General features: G+C 42.4%; 1 protein-coding gene across 4 annotated transcripts in view; it reads left to right on the top strand.

Moving 5' to 3' along the window:
* Positions 1 to 17,323, top strand: part of ttc28 (tetratricopeptide repeat domain 28) — a 473,297-nt gene that overhangs the window by 17,000 nt on the left and 438,974 nt on the right. For all 4 annotated transcript variants that reach the window (XM_060909515.1, XM_060909514.1, XM_060909517.1 and 1 more), the window contains exon 2: positions 10,333 to 10,620. In XM_060909515.1, coding sequence (XP_060765498.1) covers positions 10,333 to 10,620 — 288 coding nt within the window. The remainder of the gene's footprint in view (positions 1 to 10,332; positions 10,621 to 17,323) is intronic.

Genomic DNA, 17,323 nt, shown 5'->3' with positions numbered 1-17,323 from the left:
TTATGGTTTCAGCAGTTCGCTTAAACATTGGAGGCTGCAGAGTCGGGCTGCAAGATTTCCCGACACTTGTTTAAGATCCCAAACTTCATAGTAAGGAGAAAATAATTCCACAGTATTTAGTGCCTCGTCAGTCTCAAAAATTAATAGTGAAGGAGCAACGTGAATTAAGTCTCAAAAAACCATCTCGTAGGCCTATATTTTACATTTTCAAAAAAGTCCGGAATTGGAAGTCAGTCAGTGGAGTGTAATGAAGTGTCTCATTCACTAAGCACAAAAGGTCAGAAAACAGTGGAGAAAACAGCTATTGCTTAAATAGGCTACTAATGGTTTACATTAGTAATTTAATGTATGTGACAAATAAATTCATTGATTAAATAGAAAAAGAAGCCAATACTCCGAAGCTCAAAATTCAGGAAAGTGGCTCCGGTGTCGCAAGTGCACAAGAACAGTTATTTGAAAGTTAACATAATGAATTTGTGCGTGCACGTGCGATTTCATGAAGAACTGGGACAACTGGCATTCGGTAAAAGATTCACACCTATGACTCATTATATTCGCGCGCGCCCTCTCGCCCACTGTTGCTTCGTTTTCCCGATTTACACGAGTGTCTGAAGATGGAGTTTTCAGAAATCTCCACTCTGCCCCGAGTTTGCAAAAGTAGCTGTTTTCAGTGACTGAAACCTCCGTATAGGTGTGAATGAGAGGTGCAACCGAATAAATAAATATGCGTCTTTTTTATCCGGCTACATGTAGGCTATCACTGCGCAAAGCCTCTAATGTTGAAATGGTAGTAATATTTGTTAAAATAATAGTAGGCTAATTTCCACATTAATTGGTAAAATGGCCCAAGGGATGTGATGGGGGGATGGCCATTTTATAAGGGGGATGATTTGAGATTTTTATTTCAGAAGGGGGATGCCATCCCCCCACATCCCCCCCTCAACTCGAGTACTGTGCATAAGGCCATATTTCACCGGACATAGGCCCTTCGATTTCCATCACTAGAGCGCATCAAATTACTTTCGGTTTTGCCAGCATGGACGCGCTTCTTTTAAATGAAGTCACAGATGTGTCAGACATCGACAAAACGGTAAAGAATAAGTGGAGATGGGCTTGGCGAAATGAAATGGGCGATAATGGCAAGCTCCTGCTGCTGTGCCAAGGAAAAAGAAACAAAAACAGGCATCAGGTGTTGCCAAACTAGATGCCTTTGGCTTCACTGCGAAGAAGCAGAAAAAGTGAACTTTCACTTTATTTTTCTTGTTTCCTGGCTTTATTTCAACAGATTTTCCTATTTTTCTTTATGTTCCACTCTTCTGAAAGCATGGTTCAAGTTCGACTGCACTTGCACTTTTCTCTGAACCACTGTTGTGCATTACTAAAGTATTGTTGAAATAAATTTGCACTTTGCGCTGAAAACTTGATGTTTCATCATGAATAGCCAGTAATGACAATGGTAAAGTCTTGCCTTAGCTTTAGTCATTTGTTAAAATTATGTAAATGTACTATAAGTAGGGGCCCAGGGGATAATGGACAACACGGTGTTTAAAATTTGACGCATCGCTGACATGGTAGGGGCCAACGACATGGAGCTTTTTTTTTCAGTCAGATGATTTTTTTTTGCTTTAATCCATGTGCAGTGGTTAGCGCTGTCGCCTCACAGCAAGAAGGTCCGGGTTCGAGCCCCGTGGCCGGCGAAGGCCTTTCTGTGCGGAGTTTGCATGTTCTCCCCGTGTCCCCGTGGGTTTCCTCCGGGTACTCCGGTTTCCCCCACAGTCCAAAGACATGCAGGTTAGGTTAACTGGTGACTATAAATTGACTGTAGGTGTGAATGTGAGTGTGAATGGTTGTCTGTGTCTATGTGTCAGCCCTGTGATGGCCTGGCGACTTGTCCAGGGTGTACCCCGCCTTTCGCCCGTAGTCAGCTGGGATAGGCTCCAGCTTGCCTGCGACCCTGTAGAACAGGATAAAGTGGCTAGAGATAATGAGTTGAGATGAGAACAAACTCTGTGTATTTCTACATTTTGTATAGCTTGGGGAACAGACACAGTCTCGATATAGTGGAACCTGAGTGACAACTCTGTGCAGCTAGCAGACAGTCAGTTTAGCCTGTTTGTCTGCTCCCTGGCCTTGGCTCTGGATTGTCACAAGTTAACTAGGCCTCTTCTGAGACTATGAGTTATGCCACAAGAAATGAGAGCAGCACCTTCCCAAGTGGGATGGATACCGTCCTGCCCTAACAGGTCAGCCTTACCGTCAAAACTACTCCAATTATCTATAAAGCCCAATATTGTTTTCAGAGCACCACCTAGACAACCAGCAGTTCAGCGACCATAACCTGCTATAAACTACATCGCTACGCTGCACTGGGATGGGGCCAGAGCATACTACAGCATTGGACATCGCCTTTGCTAATTTAAACACCTCTACAAAGTTACTCTTAGTAACCTCAGACTGACGAAGGCGTATATTGTTAGCTCCTACATGGATAACTATCTTTGAGAATCTGTGCTTGCCTAAGACCCTAAGATTACTTGCTATGTCCAGTGCCCTGGCTCCCTGACTAAAGCTTCTGGTGCTCCTAAAGGCCTAGCTAATTTCAATAATACACTGGGAAAGAGCTGTTATTTTCACCTACTTAGCATTGTCATATAAACTTTTTTATTTTGTCCGAGCCAGCTGCACCTGCTACGTGCTGCTAGCAAATGAACTCCTTGTGTTGAGTATTATTTTTAGGATGTTTAATAGGTTACTTGTATTGTGGGAAGATGTTGTAGTATTTTTTATTATTATTTGTGAAACGTATCCAGATTGGCTTCATTTTGTGTTGTCTACTCTGTTACTTAAGGTAGCACTATAAGCTGAGGGCCCTGAAAACATTTACCATTGTTCTGGTGTTTCTCAAGTCTGATTCTCAAGCATCCCTCCCCTCAAAAGGTGTCAAAAAAAAAAAAAAAGAGTCAGGCAAACTGCAAACACAGTTAATTCCAAATGAAACTATCACATTTATATCGTGACAACTTTTGAACATCTAAGATTTACTCTTCATTTCTGCTGTTTGGCCGGTCTTGAAAGGATAACTTCTCAGACCTGCTCCATGGGATTTTGGGACTTTGACTGATGGGCAGCCAGAGGAGCAGCTGTTCTACATCTGCATCATGCCATGTTGAAGCTCACTCTTTACAGCTTCCAGTGAAAGTGGGCATCCACTTCTCCTTCAGCTACCTGCCAACAGAGAGACTTTTTTATTTTTATTTTTTCCAAGGAATGCGCTTTGGCCTCATGACCTGAGTGAAGAAGCAGAAATAAAGCCCACTGCCAGAGGCTTTGCCATACAGGTGGAAGCACTGCCTACTTAGAAGCAATAGATTCAGTGTTTTGACGGTTTCGTGTTGAGTGGGTCTTGACCGAAACAGCAAGTGCACTGGCACTTTGTTTGTTCTGCTGAGCCGGGGCCCAAGAAGCAGGTTGAAAATTCCTTCTTTATGAGCTGAGGCCCGGAGTATTATTGGAAAGAGTCTGCAGTTTGACTTAGTGCCTCACTTCGCTGTTTGGTGTGAGTGTGAGGAAGAACTGCGGAAGAGGGAAAATGAAACGGAACCTCCAACATGCTGTAACATAAAAACGTCACTGCTCCAATAGCTACCAAGCATAACTACAAACATAACAAGGCTCATCGCTTGTTTACCGCAGTGCATTGTGGGGGATAGCCAGGGTTGGTAGTTGAGCGATATGACGGATGTCAGGTTAATTTTATGTAAGAGCGATGTGAGAGGAGCGATTGTGCCATGCTCTGTCGTGGAAGACAATGAAATTGGTGATTTAAAGAGGTGGATAACACGTCGAAGGTTTGCAGCAGGAAAATCAGAATCCAAATCAAGCTTGGTGAGAAGGTAAGAGTCTAGACCGAGTCTACCACACTGTACAACAACAACTACATCAACTCTCAGAATGTCTTATTTCTGAGGACGTATATGGGATCACGACACAATCTTAGACTTAAGATTGTTTGATTTGTTTCTTTTAGTCTTGAGTTATTCCTTACCATTTTCTAAGAAGCTTTGTTCTAATAAAATCTTAGCCTTGTACTTAATCTTGATTCAGCGCAATGAAAGTTACAGATGCAGTTTGGGAAACTATTATGAAAAATCAACTGTTGACTTAAGTCGAAGACTGCTTCGTTATCCCGGGCCCAGATGAACAGCATCAAAACATTTATAAATGACTGATTAGTTAAATCAAACTTGATATCAGGAAACATTACAAAAAAAACCTTACCTTTGGAAACCTGCTGATCTGCCGTGTCATGTTCAGTATAAATGCATTTACTTCAATAAATGCCGCTAGTGAGGTACACTGAACATTATACATAGCTGAAAGAGAACCCTTGGTGGTTTGGGAGTTTTATCGGTCTGACAGGCTCGTTCGGCTGCTGAGTGCTTCGGTACGTCGAGAGGCAAAGGCCGAAGAACACTTCTTTGTTTTACAGGCTTTGGAATATCGCTAGTTTCAGACGATGAACAGTGTCGATTGTTTTAATCTTCTATAACCGAAGGCCATTCCGCAGACCATGGAAATATTGCTGGGTCACAGTTTAAGTCAGACCTGGGCATTTTGTGGGCTGCATCCGGCCCATTGGTTCAATGCGTTTGACCGGCCCGCGTAAGGTTAATTAGAAATTACAAAATAAACGTATTTTCTAATTTTACCTCATGCATGGACTGAATGTGCATTGCTTTTATTTTGAAGTTGTGTTCAACAAAAACGCAATGCGCACGGCATGAACATGACATGAAATCCCACGAAACCTAATCCCGTGATAACTACTTCCGTAATTTGTCCAGACCAACCACAAACTTGTACGTCATCCTTCAGACGGTCCAGCCAATCACATAGTGTGACGTCACCAGCAGGCGCCGGAGCCCGAGCCGATCTGTAGATCTGATACCTACACCGAATCGACTGATGATCATCTGTCAGCTGTGCTTCGCATCTCCACCTCAGACATTCAACCTGACTTTGATGCACTCGTTAAAGACCAACAGAGACTAGATTTCTCTCACTGAACAAATAAAAAACTGAAAAACACCAAATGAGGTGATTAGACTACAAATGTGGGCATCATTATTATAATATGATGTATCTTGCTTGATATTTGGAGTAGAAAGACAATATTGTGATGTCTTTATTGTGTTTTGGGGTGAATGTGACTGAAAAAAAATGGTACAAACGTTCACATTTTGTTAACCATTGTTTTGGGAAATTTGATTGAATAAATGACATTTTTTGTACGGCAACCTCGTTTTTTCCATACTCTTACCAGTCTTAGCAGCTTGTAAAAACAATGTTATTTTTTGCTTTATATAAAGAAATACAATTAATATTATGCAGAATTTAGTTCAGCCTTTTGGTCCGGCCCTCCACAAAATTTTCTGTTTCTCATGTGGCCCCATGGAAAAAATAATTGCCCACCCCTGGTTTAAGTCCATCTTTTTCCCACCAGAGAAATGTAAGCTACAAACACTGGTCCATTTCAATTTAGTTCGAAGGTTTTTGTTGTGGATTAAATTTATCCATTTCTTTCTTCTCTTCTTCTCGAATGGCAGCTGATTAAAGCTCAAATTAGGTGTTCTCTTTGTTGTGGAGACACAGTAAGACACACAGCAGTTCACTTTCGGCACGGTTAAAACCGCTTAGAACAATGCAGTGTTTAAGAAAGGCGAAAGTAAATGATACGGCGGAGCTGACCTCGCATATCACCCATAATGCATTGCGGTAAACAAGCGATGACGTAGTTATGGGTTAGGTCTATATCCAGTATCAGTATCGTGATGATATCAGCTGAAAATGCTGGATCAGGTATGGGAGGGGAACCCCCCCCCAAAAAAAAAAAAAAAAAAAATCTAATTCTCTATCATGCAAAGACACTATTATAAGCTTTTTTAAAAAAATTAAACATTTTGAAAAACTTTTTACAAATTGATTTAACTTTACAGTAGCTGTCATGAATAAGAATTAATGACAAATCACATTTAAAAAATTTTTTTCATTTGAATTGAAAAATGGTTTCCTGTCAGTCATTTTGATTTTGTCCTGCAAATTTTTGAGTGTTTGAACAAAGTTTTTTTTTTTTTTTGAGCATGGCAAATTTAGGTATCTATCTTAAAAGTTATTCACTCATTTTAAAGCTTAAATGTGAGATTTGTTTCAGTAGCTATCGATAGCAAAAAGATTTCACACAATTTACAGAAGGTTGTCTGACCAGATGTTTCACAAATGAAGTAAATGATCTCTTTGTAAGACTGCCTAAACATGTATAAGATATTTTAATTGCCCTATATTTAATCTGTTAGTTGTTGTGTCTGGAGAAAGTTTACAGCCGTTATGTTTGGACTGTTGAATGGTTTGGGTTCAACAAGTGTGACATGTTTGTGCATGTGGTGGGTCCCACTGTGCCCACTGCGATGTACATTTATGCGCTTCTGGTGTGTGTGTGGGCGCGTTTTGATATCTTGGCGGGGATGAAATGTCCCCACGAAGAAAGGAATAGACCTTGTGGGGACATTTAGCTGTTTTTACAAAAACTGCAGCTTTCATTTAAAAACGAAAAGAGTTGAAAGGTTTCCTTTTGGCTACCGAGGTTAAAATTAGGGTTAAATTTGGGTCTCAGCATAGCATTAATTAGCTGCTTTAATATTTAAGTCAACGATAGGTAGACGTGTGTGTGTGTGTTGTGATGCAGCATGAGTTTGTTGCTTCAGCTGAAGGTTGAGTCTCACTCCCTGAAATGATGGTACCCAAATTTGTCTGTGCAGAATTACCACCACCAAGGCTCTCATTAAGTCTCGTTGCGTGTTCATGTGGTCAACAGCCAACGTAAACACACCCAGCACTGTTATCTGTGTCTGGCCTGGATAATACTCCAGTCTTTCTCTCTGGCAGACCGTCTGTAGCCTACACACAGAATGGTTTAGACCTCACTAGAGCTCAGTTGGCTGAGGAGATAAACTATTTCTCATAATCACTTGCAGGTAGGCATAAATTTATTCTTGGCTTGTTATATAAGAAATAAAAACTTAAGAGTAATACCATTTACTAATGTATGAACTGCTATCCATTTTGGGTTTTTTTTCCCTCTGAGCTAAAAGAGAGGTGTGAGTTTGCTTCAAACACATTGTGCTTTCTTGGCCTTTTCACTCTCCTCCTGATCTCAGTTTGAGTTTGTCTCTCTTCCCCGCTACTTTCTCTCCCCTCATTGCCTTGACAGCCCTTTTATTATTATTTTTATTCCCCCCCCAGCATCCTGTTTCATGCACCTTTATTCTCATGATCTCATGCTCCTCTATTTCACACAGTAACCCAGACTCTGTCCTCAGAATGCCCTCATCCTGCCCTCCAATCGACTATTTTATCACTTTTTAAAAAAAAAAACACGCCTCACAAACGTTATGCTTCCTTTACTTTTTTGAGTCATGAAATCCCTCCAGTGTGTTTTTTACTTTCTCTTACTTGTCCTGTAGCCATAGCTTTTGCCTCCTATGACCTTCCTCTTTTTCTTCTCTCTCTCTCTCTGGAAGTAATTACCGCGCTATCCCAGAGTTCCGTTAGAGGAGAGGTGTGGCCTGTGCCAGAGATCCCTGCTTCTGCCCTCCTCCTCTCTCCCCAGGCGTCCTCGGTCTCCATCTTTGTCCGTCCCTCCTTGCTCTTGGGGATACTCCAGATGTGAAGCTCAGAGGTGGCTAGCCATAAATTTCTTGCATATTCTTAAGTCAGCAGCAGCCACCACTGTGTTCCTTGCAGCCAAGAGCATCGAGCAAACCCTTCCAGCTGCCATTGTCTGTATTTTTCCTCTTTCCTGCAGCTGCTCCCTTATCTTTACCTGAAGCAAAATAACCCACAATAGTCTTCCACACACAGAAATACCAACAGCTGCAGTAGTTTGCGACCATAACTATAACAGACGGCTACAAAACCCTGTTCTAGGGATTGCAGTGTCTGCTTACAGCTTTACATTTTGAGGAAGAAAAAGGATGACAAACAACTGCAGAGATCGGTAGTGTGGTTAGGAAAACTGCTACAATATTTTAACGGATTTAAGAGATTTGCTGTTATGGCATATTTATATTTCTGTACATATGCGCATAAACGTGTTTTTGCCAAGATGCAAAGAACTGGTTGATGCATTGTGTAACTGCGTATATTCAGTAGCACTTAGATTAGGATGAACAATGTGTTGATGTAAGCCCTGTACTCCGGCCATGCTAAAATACCTAAAATGCATTTCCTAATTTCTAAGCCACATTAGCCACACTAACTTGGTGTTTCCCCCTCTTCAGGCCCGGACAGTTTACAGCCCCACATACCGTCTCTATTTGTGCTTTCTAGCTCAGGTTTTAAGTATTCCCACACGTGATCCTCAGGTACATTTGTATACAACTAACTTTATTATTATTATTATTATTATTATTATTATACCCCCGCTCCAAACAAGGGGGGTGGGTATACTGGTTTACCTCTGTCCGTCTGTCCAAAACACCCTTTTTCTCAGCAACTAGAAATTATAGCCACTTGGTACCAAACTTCAGCTTGGGGTTTTAGACCGTGTGTACCATTTTCAGGTCTGTCGCACATCGACTTCCTGTTTACCGACGTAATGTATTTACGAAACGCACAGTGTGGATTTACAAAATTTTCATAACACTTTTCTCAGCAACTATAAATCACAACTGCTTGATATTTGGTGCTGAGCTTCAGCTTGGGGTTCTATACCGTGTGTACCGTTTTCAGGTCTGTCGCACATCGACTTCCTGTTTACCGACGTAATGTGTTTACGAAACATATAGCATAGATTCACAAAATTTTCACAACACTCTTCTCAGCAACTATAAATCACAACTGCTTGATATTTGGTGCTGAGCTTCAGCTTGGGATTCTATACCGTGTGTACTGTTTTCAGGTCTGTCGCACATCGACTTCCTGTTTACCGACGTAATGTGTTTACGAAACATATAGCATAGATTCACAAAATTTTCACAACACTCTTCGCAGCAACTATAAATCACAACTGCTTGATATTTGGTACCGAGCTTCAGCTTGGGGTTCTATACCATGTGTACTGTTTTCAGGTCTGTCCCACATCGACTTCCTGTTTACCGACTTAATGTGTTTACGAAACATATAGCATAGATTCACAAAATTTTCACAACACTCTTCTCAGCAACTATAAATCACAACTGCTTGATATTTGGTGCCGAGCTTCAGCTTGGGATTCTATACCGTGTGTACTGTTTTCAGGTCTGTCCCACATCGACTTCCTGTTTACTAACTGAATGTATTTATGAGACATTTATTTATGAAATGCTTTTCCAAAATGACAGTTTAGCAGGATACTATTTGAAATCCCTGGGGAGAGACACTGCTCTTTACTTGTTTCAGGGTTAATTATTTGTTGAAGTCACCATTCATAATAAGTGTCCTATTCCTTTGATTGCTTGCGTTCTGATATAAGCGGGAGCGGAGGGATACGTAAGTGAGCAGTAGCTCACAGTTGATCTTGTTATTGTATCGAATTCACATTTTCTTTTTTGTTTTCTCATATTTTGGTTTGATGTATGCGATTGTGCCCCCTAGTGCACACACCTTCACTTTCACCTGTAAGTTTGTGCATGTTTGCAGTAGATTTGGTTTCATAATTATTAGGTAGTAATAAGAATATAGAAGTATACTTTTCTCAGATGTTTACCTGGTATGTTTTGCAATTTTTGTACCTGAGCACACACCGCACTCAATATTGCTTTAGTTTCTGTTGTCATGTCAGGAACACAGCGATTGGTATTGTTACACCCCAAACCATATCATCTCATCTCATTATCTCTAGCCGCTTTATCCTTCTACAGGGTCGCAGGCAAGCTGGAGCCTATCCCAGCTGACTACGGGCGAAAGGCGGGGTACACCCTGGACAAGTCGCCAGGTCATCACAGGGCTGACACATAGACACAGACAACCATTCACACTCACATTCACACCTACGGTCAATTTAGAGTCACCAGTTAACCTAACCTGCATGTCTTTGGACTGTGGGGGAAACCGGAGCACCCGGAGGAAACCCACGCGGACACGGGGAGAACATGCAAACTCCGCACAGAAAGGCCCTCGCCAGCCACGGGGCTCGAACCCGGACCTTCTTGCTGTGAAGCAACAGCGCTAACCACTACACCACCATGCCGCCCCAAACCATATCAGTCCATCAAAAATATTTCTTCACTTTTAAATCTTACCAGTTGAAAGCTGTATAATCAGCACCAGGCAACACTCATTCTCATATGTTTGCAGATTACAGGAGCTGGATCTCGGGCACTGGGCAGAACAGCACCCGCTGGGGCAGAGGCACCAGTCATGAGCAAGGCTGAGTTCATGGAGAAGGTTCGGCGCAGTAACGAGGCGTGCCAGCTGGGTGACTTCAGCACGGCTGTGGAGCTGTACAGTGAGGCTTTATGCGCCGACCCACAGAACTGCATCCTCTACAGCAACCGCTCAGCCGCCCGCCTCAAACTCGGCCAGTACCACGCAGCACTAGATGATGCAGTCAAGGCCCGTCTGCTCAACCCCAAGTGGCCTAAGGTAGGTGGGATTGGTTAGTTTGGATAGTTGGATCATTATGTAGGACTGGTTGTTAATTAATGTATTTTTTGTTGATTATTGTGCCAATAAAGTTTTAGCTAGCTGTGTATTGTACACAGAGATATATAAACTCAGTGCATCACTACATTTACACTGCGTGGCAAAAGTATGTGGACACCTAATCGTTAAACTTCCCATTCCAAAACCGTGGGCATTAATATTGATTTGTTCCTCTTTGTCACTGTAACGGTCCCCACTCTTATGAGAAGGCTTTCCACTGGATTTTGGAATGTGGCTGTGGGGATTTGTGCCCTTTCTGCTATAAGAGCAACAGGTCGAGCACTGGTATTTGGCAAGGAGGCTTGGTGTGAATTTGGCATTCCAGTTTACCCCAGAGGAGGTTCCGTTGGGTTAAGGTCAAGGCTACTCAACCTGCATGGGTAAACCATTTATGGACTTCAATTTATGCACAAGGGGCTTGTCGGGACGGAACATGTTTGGGCCAGGTAGTTCCACTGAATGGAAAGCATTCAAAGACATTTTAGACAATTATGTTTCCATCTTTGTGGCAACAGTTTGGGTGAAGAACCGAACCATCATATCATGTTATGGTCAGGTGTCCACATACTTTTGGCCATATTGTGTGTCTATGCCCTTTGTTAAGACTGACATTTGTGTATTTAAATACATTTGATAGATATTTGAATCCAAATATCTATATAAACCATATTTTTATTTCGCATCTCCTTACTGCCAGGGGTCGTGAGAGTTACCTGGATACCTTCTTGTGCACGCACAAACTGAGACTTTTTTTTAATGCCGTGGAAACCATGTTTTCTCATCTGGGTCGACTTTCCCCTTTTTATTTCTCTCCTCCTTAACGTAACACAGGATTGCGATGTTTCCAGCTGTGCCTGGAAGATTTTTGCTAAGCTAATAATGACCTAGCAGTTGAACCACCATGCAATTCTGGCCTCAGCAGCATCTGAAAATGGGTCTGGGTTAGTCCCTGCTGTGAACTCATCAGTGTAGCCACTTGTGAAATGGAAATGGCCCGAGGAGAATTGGACAGTGCTAAGCAATGCACAGCTCTGAGTGCCCTCTTTTGTACTACACCAGTCACAGTACTATGCCACAGTCAGGGGTTTTATTGATCGGTTTAAAGGAGAGATTTGGACACCTAGTAAGTAAATACCTAAGCCAGGGTATTGGGCAACATGGTTTATACATGGCATCAAGTGTCATTAGTGCAATCCACACTATCAGACGTGTGCAAATTAAACCTGCGAAATCTACCCTGTGTGCTGTGGTCACCTCATTAAACTATTCCATGAGGCACACCCCTGAAGGGCAGGGGGTGGTAACAGGCTGCGATACAGCCAGTGTATCTGCAATGAGGCAGAGGCAAACAGCATTAACATTAGAATTCACATCTCAAAGTAGTTAGCGAGCATGCGACTCAGCCAAAGAGTAATCCAAAGATTTCCCAAAAGAGCATGCAAGGGGCTGAACACAGCTTAAACAGTCATTGATAAACCAGGCTGAGTACTCAAACGCTGGAATGCAAAACTAAAAATTTATTTCAAGTCAGTTGCGCTTAAGAGTCAAGAAGTGAACTGGAAGAGATCAGAGATCAAACTCTGGAGATTGCAACCCCTGTGTAATGCTTATTTTCACGTCCCTACTGATCGAGAACTCGCGTGATTTTTAAAGGGAAATGCTGGGATTTTTTTTTTTAACCTAAAACCCCATTTTCCTATCCCTTTGAGACAAAAACGATTGAAATCGGTCCAGTATTCTGTTAGAACACTATATGATGGAATCCTACAGGGCAATCACCCACATCAAACTAAACCACTTCTTTTCAGTGCTGACAGGCTCATAATGTTAGTATAAGTGTCTGACAACATAAAAAGAATCCCTATAGAGATACACCTGTGTCTGTTTACTTCAATAACTGTAAAGAAGCTGTAGAAAATGGTTTCTGGAGCCATAGTATTACCTTTCTCTTCTCACGGTTTCTGACACAGCGCCCCATTCAGTAGTAGTCGGTTATCCCTGATGCTTGTAAAAGGAGAGGTCATGCAAAATTCACGAAGAAGTCTATTTCCAAAGTAATGCCCGAATATTTAGCTGATAACAATACGGATGAGGCATTTGATTAATTAATGGATGTGAGTATTTATTTGAGTCACGGTATGCAGATAAAGAGCTCCGAGAAAATGAAGAGAGGACAAGGAAAGTGAGGGAAGGAGCACGCTTTGCACTCTTCATTCGATCCTGGCTAGTCTCGATTATCTCTAAATGCATTGGATGTACAAATATTGGCATAAAAGTAGTCTTATAACATCAGGTCATATCAGGCTTGTAGTACTCAAGTCCAGGACGCGTGCCCTAATTTTAAAGACTCGTGACTCGACTTGGACCTGAGCACTGATGACTCGGACTTGGACTCGTGCATTAACTGCATTCAGACTCATAAATTGGAGACGAGGACTCGGATTTTTTCTTTTTCTTTTTTGTAACATGCCATAATAATTTGGCATAAGATATTTATATCTACATTAATTTTGTGCAAGAGCGTCACACCTGCGCACTTTGGCACGCGCATCAGATAGACTTTCAGGTGCGCTACGGACAGCGCGTGCACCGTAAACGACTCGCACCTGCACAGGATTACGGCGCAATCAGCGCGCCTATATAAAAACTGTGAAAGCACACTTAGTTTGCAAAGTATTGCGTTGCGTTGCTGACATATTACCAAGCCTTATTTGCTTGTTTGGTTTCCTGTTTCTCGTCTTTGATTCTGCCGAGTCCATGATAGCCTGTTTGTGCGTCGCTTGACCTATTGCCTGTTTCGCCGTTTTACGATTTTGCCTGCCGTTCTGGATTGCTCACGTGTCTTCATTTGTATTAATAAACACACCTTCTGCACTTACATCCGCCTCCCAACCATCTCTGACAGAATACTTCACATTCCCTGACAAAGAGAAACACATTCACCTGTTCATACGTCATGTTCAGGAACAAACTAATGTTAATGGCGCTGAAACAGCCACCGTCAAATGGTGCGGTTGGAGTCTTGTTCTCGGACTTGAACACCGGGGACTCGAGACTGGACTCGGACTCGAGGTTTAGTGACTCAACTACAACAATAATACTTAAGCATATCGTGAATTTTTTTTTAAACATGATAACACTTGTGCAACAATATTTCCCAGAGAATGTAAGCTTGTTTTAGTTATTCATATTTATCAGTGACAACAGCTGAAAAATGGAAATGGATGCATATAATCGGCCATGGCTCAATAGATCATTTGTACATACAACAGGCTTATTGAGTGAACGCTTTTGACGTTATTCTGCTATGCCATGTATCACATGTACCAATGTAAAGTCAATAAAATAACTTTAGGTAGCTTTGTCTGCAGTAGTTTTGACAAAGTTGGACAGGATTAGAAATGAGTGTATTCGAGGGACAGGACATGTAGGACGGCTTGGAGACAAAGTGAGAGAGGCGAGATTGAGATGGTTTGGACACGTACAGAGGACAGATTCAGGGTATATTGGGGGGAAAAATGCTAGAGATGGAGTTGCCAGGTCGAAGGAAAAGAGGAAGATTGAAGATGGGATTTATGGATGTGGTGAAAGAGGACATGACGGTTGGTGCGACAGAAAAAGATACGGAGGACAGGAGGAGATGGAGGCACATTATTCACTGTGGTAACCCTTAATGGGAACAGCCGAAAGAAGAAGGAAGTAGTAGTTCTCGCCAGGGCTTTGAACCGGAATTTTTTCCTATTGGTTCGTTCCGAACAGAAACGGAATTTTAACGTTTCCGGTTTTGGGTTCCACCATTAAATAGACGTTCCCGAACCGGTTAGAACAAAAAAATTTCGTTCCCGGAACGGTTAATTACGTTCCCTGTCAGCTGTTTAACAAACGGCTATAAAATTATGTCTCTGTCTCATCCAGCTTAAGCCAAATGTAGGCTAATTCTATTACAACCTTCATTAAATAAGACAAGAAATAATTCAAAACAATTATTATTTCAAATGTTGGTGATTTGGATTCTCAGTATGTCTTCCCAGCTACACAAACAGAAAAAGTGCCAAAAATGAAAGATAATTCGTTTAGTGTGTTACCAAAGGCTAGTCAGGCCCTATAGAGGGCTACCGCATGACGTCACCGCGCCGCGAGATTTTGTTAGGCGCCATATTGGAAGACCAAGTACACATCTATGCAAGTGCATACATACATAAAACAAACTACAGCTGAAATGTAGCCAGGGCCGGTTCTGCCCTAATCTGGGCCCGGGTGCAACATCGCGCACCCCCCCAAAAAAAACCACCAGTCTAAATCAGGACAACCATCACATAACTATAACTATAAACATTTTATATCAACTATTTTAACTAAATGGGCTATAATAAATAAGCCTGCAGGCAGCCACGGCGGGCTGCCTCAGAAAAGTAACCATTCAATGACAACTGAAGGCCTGCAGCCACGGCGGGCTGCCTTAAAAAGTAACCATTTGTCCTACCTTAAAACTCGTTTTGCATTTTCTGCCTCCTTTTTTGTATTTTTGACCCTCCGTTTATTTTCTTTCCTTTTCTGAAAACCCGATTTGTGTCCAGACATTTTGTTCTGCTACCAACGAACTAACTCGTCAGGTCTCGTCTCTCGAGCCCGCGATGATTCCCGTGGGAAGGGCAACAATTGATACATTTTTACAAACAGCCAATAGGGAGGTTGCAACGTTCAGGCTCTTCTTTGCTCAGACACTCAGTAATTCACCTAGTATTCACTAGTAGTCCACCTTCCCGCTCTCTCCATTCAATCAGCGAACGTCACACAGGAAGTGAACCCCAGCGGGTCATAGAAACTTCCGCAGGAGAAGAATGACTATTTGTAGGCTACAGAAACTTTGAGGAACGAAATAAAAACCGGTATTAACCGGTTACCATTATTTTTAATAAGCGTTTCTGTTCCGGAACATAAAAAATAATAAAGTTTCTGGTTTCGTTTCTGTTCCATGTGAAATAGAAAAAGTTCCCGGTTTTCGTTTTCGTTCCTTGAACCGGTTCAAAGCCCTGGTTCTCGCCACTCTTGGAACAGCAGTTTTCTTCAAGAGAAGGTGTTTTAGTGTAGTTTATTACCTGGTAGTTGTCATCTCGGTCAAAATGGTCACTGTGAACATGGTGGTCTGGATGGTGCAGTGTATAGACATGAGGGTTCACATCCATCCTTACACAACTAGCTACAACTTTAGCGTGTGTCTGAACTCCAAAGGCAGTTCAGAAATGCGGAAATACAAACAATGTTTTTTTTTTTAACTTTTAGATCACAGTAAGCTACAGCGTGTACTACAACTCTGTAACACGACTCCACTCTTCCACTCACATTGACACACAATACGTTTACATGCACATCCAAATCGAGCTGCTGTCGGTAATCGAGCTGAAGGTCCCAGCAGGGTGCTAGAGAAATCCAATCCTACATGCACACAATGAAATTGGGCTATTGTGTGAGGTGCATTGTGCACCCGAGCCACAGGTGGCGCTACACGCCCCATCGTGTTGGTACACTTCCGGTTGTCGTCATGAAGAAGAGCTATTCAAGAGTGTAAACAAAGTTATCAGTTCCGTGTTCTCCATTGCGCGTTTTTCTCCCGTCCATGAATTTTAATATATTCAACTCCTTAAGCTGAATGAGCATGAACTCTGTCTCCTCATTGCTCCAGAAGTGCACGTTTCTGCTTGCCTGTGGCAGTGGGGGCGTGGTCAAGCGCCGGTCTGTGACAGGAGGGCAGAGCCAGGGAAGGTGAGTGGCAGAATCACTTCACCTGACGGTAATTAACCTGTGTTTGTGTGTCTTCCCAGTAACCGCGCCCTATTTAAGGAGGCAGAGGGAGAGCAGAGGGGACAGCTCATCCCGGGACTAGAACACAGCGCGCGCGCGCGTGTGTGTTTTTCTCTCAAGAATAAAAGTAGGCTGTTAAACTGAAAAGTCTGACAATAAAAAGCCTATTAGTAGCAGAAGCTTTGTCCTGCCGTCCTCTGTGCTCCACCCACACTTCAGAGAGCTCTACACTGCCATTTTCTCTTCGTTTGTTCCTCCTGACCTCTTCTGCTGCTCGCTACTACTGTTGTCATGCCAACCGAGGCTGTTGTGTTTCCCGCTTGTGGTCTCGTCACTCGTCACTTCCGGAAGTAGCTCGACAACTAGCTCGATAGGGTATACATGCACAAAGTAGCTCGGCAGAAATCGCATAAACTAGGTCGTGTAGCTCGATTCCGAGAAATCAAGTTCGGTTCAATTTCAGCCAAATTAAGGTGTATACATGGCATTTTGAACTTCGATTTCAGTCGAGCAACGGCAGAAATTCGATTCTCTCTATGTGCATGTAAACGTAGTGACTGTTGTCTTCCAGTAACAAGCCAACTCCTGTGAGAGACTTCAGCAAGACTTCTGTTATATGTTAGACACCGGTATATCCTTTCCATTAGGGCTGCATGATTTAGTAAAAATGTCATATTGCGATTATTGTCGACAGCATTACGATTACGATTTAATAAACAAATGGTATCATGAGTATGAGTGCTTGGTTTCAGTGCTGTAGTCAAGTCACTAAACCTCAAGTTTGAGTCCCCAGTGTTCAAGTCCGAGTCAAGTCCAAGTCATTAAAGAAAATTTCGAGTCG

This window comes from Neoarius graeffei, chromosome 25, assembly GCF_027579695.1.
Source record: "Neoarius graeffei isolate fNeoGra1 chromosome 25, fNeoGra1.pri, whole genome shotgun sequence".
In the NCBI taxonomy this organism is placed as follows: domain Eukaryota; kingdom Metazoa; phylum Chordata; class Actinopteri; order Siluriformes; family Ariidae; genus Neoarius; species Neoarius graeffei.
Note: the sequence above shows the minus strand (reverse complement) of the source record. Positions and strands in the feature narration are given on the sequence as shown.